Here is a 6,129-nt window from a genome sequence, read left to right as displayed (position 1 = left end):
GGGTCCGGCCAGCTCCCCCCACACAGCCCTGCTGCATCTTGGGTGCCCCCATTCCCTGGGAGGTAAGCTGGAACTGGGGGTGCCCAAACTGGGGTGCAGGCAGGCTGGGTGCTGGCTGCAGCCTGTGCCATGGGTGAGCTGAGCGTGCCAGTGCTCTGCAGCGACGTCCCCCCTTTCGCCCTGCGGAGCTGGTGGCTCGGCTGTGTTTGGCACACGAGCTGTGTCTCACCGGGGCCGGGAACTGCGGCGTGAGGCTTCCTGTGGTGACGAGCTACGTGGAGGGTAAGGCTACGAAGAAGTTCAAAATGGAATGTGCTGACCACGCTGGGCTTTCTCAGCACCCAGCTGCTGCCGGTAGGGTCACACCATCCTCAAAGCACGAGCAGGAATGGGGGGACAGCTCGGTCACTGCCCTCGGATGCCCCTTCCCGGCTGGGGTAGCTGCTGTGATTCCCAAGGGATCCGCTCTGCTGCGCTGCGGGAGGTCCCCGGCCAGCACCCCGGCTGGGCTAGGCATCCCTGCCCTTGCTCGGCTTAGGGGGGACCCTGCCTTCGCCGGAGCACGGCTCCAGGGGCAGCAGCAATAGGGTGCATGGGGTCCCGCATCCCCCTTGGCACCTATGGCATGGGGAGGGTACCACCGTGTGCTGCCCACAGGTCTCGCAGCTGGGACCCCCGGCCCAACCTGTAGACCCCAGCTTGGGGTGCGTGGGTCCTTCACACCAAGGGTTCAGTCTGCCCCGTGGAGGTTGCTCAGCACCCGGCACGGCTTCGGCTTCGTTGGCATCTGCCTTTTATTGGCTGCGGGGAAGGGAGCGGGGGCCGGGGTGCGGGTCGGACCCTGCCTCCGGGGGTCTTCTCAGAGAGGTGGGAAGCCCAGGGGCACCAGGCGGGCGCTGGGACGGGTGGGATTCGGCGAGCGGCTCCGGGGAGGAGAGTCGGGGTCGTGCTCGGCCGGCTGTCTGCCCCGGTGATGGTGCCACGGGTCCAGCCCTGCCCAGCCACCTCTCCCCACGGCCGTGCTGGCCGCGTGAGCCGCCTACCGGCCCAGAGGGCTTGATCCTGCCCCAGCTCATCCTTCCCGGTGCTCAGAGGCCATTGCCCCGTACATCAGCTCTGATGGTTTCCAGACCCTGCTGCGCTTCTGCAGCTGCGGGAGGGTGGAAGATACGAGGGGTCCCCCCCGCCTTGATTTGCCCCCAGGAGCCCTGGGGCTGGACCCGCAGCCACGCCACCAGCAGCCGGAGGGGTGGCATTGTCCCCTCGATGCACAAGGGTCCCTAAGGGATGGGCAGGTGAACCGGAGAGGGACAACCGGGGATGGGGACCCCACGGTCCCCTGGGGGGGACGAGGCAGGGATGACGCTGGGCTGGGCAGGGGCTGGGGGTGACGGCGCAGTCCGGGCCGGCAGCGCGGGGACCGTGATGCCGCCCGTCGCGCTGCCGGCTCTATAGGTCCGAGACCTCCCCTGAGTAGGTGCTGGGGTCTTCGTCCGAGCGCGTGGTCACCTTGAACTGCCGCCGCAGGAAGCCCCCGTACCGCTTCTGATTGTCCCACTTGAGCTTGGGTCGGATCCGGCGCATGAAGCCGCCGTAACGCTTGTGCAGCTCCGCCAGCTCCTGCCCCTCGGCCCCGGCACCCGTGGGCTCCTCGCCCCCGTCGCCTGCCGGCCCCAGCCCCGGGTAGTCCTCGGGGGCCGCCCGCTCCCCCGGTTTGCGGCCGAAGCCCCCGAACTTCTTGCTGAGGCCGCCCTTGCTGTGGGCGTTCTCGCGCAGCAAGGAGAGCAGCTTCCCCTTGGCCATCTTCTTCATGAAGCCCCCGTAACGCTTGGCCGGTGCCAGCAGCAGCTCCCCAGGACCCACCAGCTCCTGCTCCGGCTCTGCCTCGTCCTCCTCCGCCTCCCGAGGGGACGGATCTGTCCCTTCGGCCAGGGCTACCAGCGGAGCCAGGAGCGCCAGCGCCTTCCTGCACGTCTCCCATTCGGGACTGGGCGGCGAGGAACCCTGGCATTCCCGCAGGCACATCTGCAAGACAACGGCCACAGCGGCCCCGGGGTGCCCGACGGCATCACCCTGCTGCTTGGGGAGACCTGCCCCCCCTTCCACCTTCCTCCCACCCCACCCAGGAGTCCGTGCCCGCCGTGCCACCAGGCTCAGCGAGGAGCCGAAGCTTGCACGTTCCCAGCACCCTGGGGTGCCCACAACCACCACGCCAGCAGCACCCAGCTCTGCCGACCATGCACCGGCACCCGCGATGCCCCCAGTGCTGTGATTTTCCCCCCATAACCCTGGCTAACGGCTGCGTGGGGCCAGCACTCACCAGGGGCCAGACGCTGGTGTCGGCACCGCGGGTCTGGACCGCGCAGAGGGAGCACTGGGTCACGCAGTCAGCGGATGCCGCCGCGGCCAGGGAGAGGCAGAACGCCAGCGCCAGCGCCCGCCGCGCCATCTCACCCCGCAACCGCTGCCTGGGGAGGGAGAGACAGCACGGAGCCCGTCACCCTCCCCGCACCAGCCCCGGGGAGCCCGTCACCCCCCCGCTGGCACCCTTAACGTGGGGCACCCACCGCCTCCACCTTGCCATTGCTCCTGAGGACGTGCACTGGGACCTGTGCCCGTGCCCACGGGACTCACCTCCGGGTGCTGCTCCTGGGTCCCAGGCAAGGAGAGAAGGGGACAGGAGTGACCGGCGGGGATGCCGCAGGATGCGATCCCTTACCCTGGCTGCAGCCTGGTCCTTGGTACAAGCCCTGAGCCATGGCGAGGCCACTGAGGTCCCTGGGGCAGGGCCCACCATCCCATCCCATCATCCCATCCCATCCCATCCCATCCCATCCCATCCCATCCCATCCATCTCCTCCATTGCTCCTTCCATACCATTAGAAAGAAAACCCCCTTTTTTTTCTTTAGCACCGAGTTTCTCTGCAATATTGCGATCACCGCTTTCGCGCGGTACGGAGGGGATGAATCACCAGCTCTCCCCCTTGGCCTTGGGGAAGAAAAACACCATGATCAGAGCCGCCAGCAGAAAGGGGACAGGGGGATGCCATCACCCAGTACGGACTCACCCCAGGCTGCTGCACCCCATGCCAGGCCAGCGCCGGTTCCCCTCCCTCCCACCCGCCGCTTCTGCTGGGCTGGTGCAGCAGGAGGGAGGGGGAAAAAGCCAGATTTCAGGTCCGAGCCTACCTGCAAGCCACGATCACTGTCCTTCAGCCTGCCAGGAGCCGTGCCAGAGCCCCTCACCTCCACGGACGAGGCCAGGGAGGGCTGAATACGCCGTGCAACGGCTGGGAGAGGGGCTGTGCCGGCGGCAGCGCCTGGTGCCACTCCAGAACCCCCTGGGCAAGGCTGGAGGGGCCGGTGCCAGCCCCGGCTGCAGTGCCGCGGGACTGCGGTGCTGCCAGGACCACGACGGCCCTGGAAGCAAAAGCTGACCCCGACGGGATGTGCTGGCAGCAAACACCCGCCTGCCTCCTGGACTGCTTTTATCTGGGGTGGAAAGGCATGACCCAGAGGGATCTGTTACACATTAATGACGCATATTAGAGACTATTGTATTCGCCAGCAGTATCTGCTAATGTACTGTAATTGGTACTGATGAAGAAATGTTAATGCCACAGTATTAATTCATGCTAGATTAAAATTTAATTTGAATTATCTGCAGCATCGTGTGTCAAGCTGTCTGCATTCCTCGGCTGCACCGCGCACTGGCTCCGTGCAGCCCTCTAAGCACACCACCTCCACTCGCCCTGGCAGACCAGCAGGCACCAGGGCAGGCAGATGCCCAGGATGGGCACAGGCGACGCGGGACCTCAGCCAGCCCTCGCCGCTGAGACACAGCGACGGTCCCTTATCGCCTCGCCGCCACCGAGACGGCGAGCGAGGACTCGCCGGCCGCGCAGGTAGGTGCCAGCTGCAGAACTGAGGGGAACAAAGCTCCCCAGAACAACTGCCGGCTGCTTCCCAGCAGCCCCACAGGGAATATTTTTCCCTGCTTTTTTTTTTTCCCCACCTGCTTCCCTCCCTTGCCCCTGCCATGCTCCTCTGCTGCCGGCAGCCCCGCGGGTGCCGCTGGAGCAGCGTGCAGGGACCGCATCGGCAACGTTCACCCCATACGTCCAGCAGCCGGGGAAAAAGCTGCAAGCACGACCGGCACCGCACAGCTCCGTCCTCTGGCATTTTGGACACGGCGTGTCCCATCCCTGTCACCCAGCACCCAAGCCCTGCAGCAGCCAGAGGACTTCATGGCTCTCAGGGGAGCTGCACCTCTCCGGGGCACAGCTCCAAGGAGATTCCACGCGCAGGCATCCTGGGATGCCCCGCTGCAAACATACCTTCTCCAGGAGGTGCCACGAATGTCCCCGCAGTGCTCTGCCTGCTCCTGCGGCTGGGGTTGGGGGGGAACTGGCAAAACTGGGGCAGGAAAAGGGGAGGAAAACAAAGGGCTTTGGACAAAAGCGAAAAGAAGCAGCACACAAAGGGAGGAAGAAGAAAAGCAGAGTTAGAGCTCGATCCTGCATTGCTTGCAGAGTTAGAGCTTGATCCTGTGTTACTTGGAGGAGTCCCAAGGCTCCGGAGCCGTCGCCTCGACAGGATCCTGCCAGCGTCCGGCAATACCAGCGGTGGGTCCTGGCCGCTGCGGCCACGCTCAGCGCATCCTACCTGTGCCAGGCGTCTGCCGGGGTCCCCTCTTCCCCCGTCCCGTTTCCACTCGAGTGTTCGGTGCCTCGGCTTTGCTAGTGTGTGGAAAAGCCCCGAGTTGCATCCGTGCGCCCCAGAGGCCAGTTACAGGCTCGGTGACCCAAGGAGGGATGGGGAATTGGGACTGTGTGTGCCAGGCAGCCCAGAGACCGACCCCCTCGTCACGATTAACCTGTGGTTATTTCTAGTGAGGGATGGGAACAGCTCTCCCAGGCTGAGCAGATCTCTCCTCCCACACAGGTCTACCTCAGGCAGGTTAGGACCCTGCAGGTATTTCTGGTGGAGAAGAAGAATCACCGTCCAGCAGTTCCTTTCCTCACCTTTAAAAATGACCTGGAAACACCTTCAGGACAAGGCTTCCAAAAAAAAAAAGCCGATGACTTTTGGAACAGAATCGCAGCAAAACCCAGCCCTGCAGCCGCCGCTGCTGCTTGAGCCAAGGTGGGGGAGACAGAAACCTCCCCCCCATCCTCTCCCCCTGCTCCCTTCACCCCTCTGAGCCCCGGGTGTCCCTGCTGCCAGCGTGGCAGACATACGGCATCGGCATCGAAACGAACCCCAGCGAAACTCTGGACACCGGTTCCCGGGCTATGAAACCGCAAGAAGGACAAGAGGAGCACCTGCGGCCAGGCGGGAGCCCCTCAAAATAACGCAACGAGCCCAACCACCAGCCGCTCTCAGCTCTTTGGGGGGAGGAGGGTGTTTTTAGAGTCACTCTTTGGTGAGCAGGAGCGATAGCCCGGCTGCGCCCGCGCGATGGGAGCAGGACAGTGACCCCGGCAGCCCTACCTGCCGCTGCTCCCCGTCCCGCCAAGCGCCCGCTTCGCCGAGTCAGGACAAGTCGTGGGGTGGTGGGTGTCCCTCCGCGGGCGTCAGGCTGAGCCGGTCATCGGTGGCGGTGGCAAGGCCGCGCCGGCTGGTGGCCACGCGGCGGTACCCGGGTTGCCCACCGGACTCGCCGCCCGCCGGCTCCCAGCCCGCTTTTATGGCCACCGAGTCTCCTCCTGCAGCGGGGCCCGGCTGCGTTCGGCACCGCGGAGCCAATCGGGGTGAGGGAAAGCTGTGAATAATCAGCCTCGCAGCATCCTCGCCACCTCCCCAGCAGGCTCTCCTGCTGTGCCGGGGCCTCCTTGCAGCCCCCCCGGCGACCTGGGTGCATGTTCTGCTGCTGCACTGCCGCCGGCTGCGTCCCTCGGAGCCCCCCGTCAGCGCCAGCTTCGGTCCTCGGGGCCAAAACGCGTGCCCCAAACACGGGAGGTGGCAGGGGACCGGGATGGGGGTCCGTCTTCCCCCACACACACACCAAACTGCATACTGGAGTTTGGCTGCTGGGGGTGAGAATCCCCTCCCTGGGTACCAAATTCAGATCCTGCCCAAGAAGAAGGGGGGGGGGGGGGTGAAGCCCCAACCCTCCCCAACCCGCTC

At 65.4% G+C, this 6,129-nt stretch overlaps 1 protein-coding gene across 8 annotated transcripts; it reads right to left on the bottom strand.

Annotated features, from left to right (window-relative positions):
* Positions 1-785: 785 nt before the first annotated feature.
* Positions 786-5,684, bottom strand: PDYN (prodynorphin). 8 transcript variants are annotated; one of them, XM_049817484.1, is made up of 5 exons: positions 5,494-5,684; positions 4,338-4,448; positions 2,635-2,649; positions 2,321-2,468; positions 786-2,025 (listed from the first exon to the last, which is right to left on the bottom strand). In XM_049817484.1, the coding sequence occupies exons 4-5, from the start codon at positions 2,447-2,449 to the stop codon at positions 1,450-1,452; spliced, it is 705 nt and encodes a 234-aa protein (XP_049673441.1). In that variant the 5' UTR covers positions 2,450-2,468; positions 2,635-2,649; positions 4,338-4,448; positions 5,494-5,684; the 3' UTR covers positions 786-1,449. The 8 variants fall into 8 exon arrangements, 7 of the variants coding, with proteins under 7 accessions (XP_049673441.1, XP_049673445.1, XP_049673440.1 ...); XM_049817488.1 differs by lacking the exon at positions 5,494-5,684 and adding an exon at positions 4,666-4,727; XM_049817483.1 differs by lacking the exon at positions 2,635-2,649.
* Between the last annotated feature and the right edge of the window lie 445 nt (positions 5,685-6,129).

The sequence above is a fragment of the Accipiter gentilis genome, chromosome 14 (genome assembly GCF_929443795.1).
Source record: "Accipiter gentilis chromosome 14, bAccGen1.1, whole genome shotgun sequence".
NCBI lineage: Eukaryota > Metazoa > Chordata > Aves > Accipitriformes > Accipitridae > Astur > Astur gentilis.
Note: the sequence above shows the minus strand (reverse complement) of the source record. Positions and strands in the feature narration are given on the sequence as shown.

Bases quoted from the DNA above. Each gene is read 5' to 3' on its own strand.
- PDYN (XM_049817484.1), bottom strand. From the start codon at position 2,449: ATGGCGCGGCGGGCGCTGGCGCTGGCGTTCTGCCTCTCCCTGGCCGCG. The intron at 2,026-2,320 runs GTGAGTGCTGGC...GTTGTCTTGCAG, and splicing joins ACACCAGCGTCTGGCCCCTG to ATGTGCCTGCGGGAATGCCA.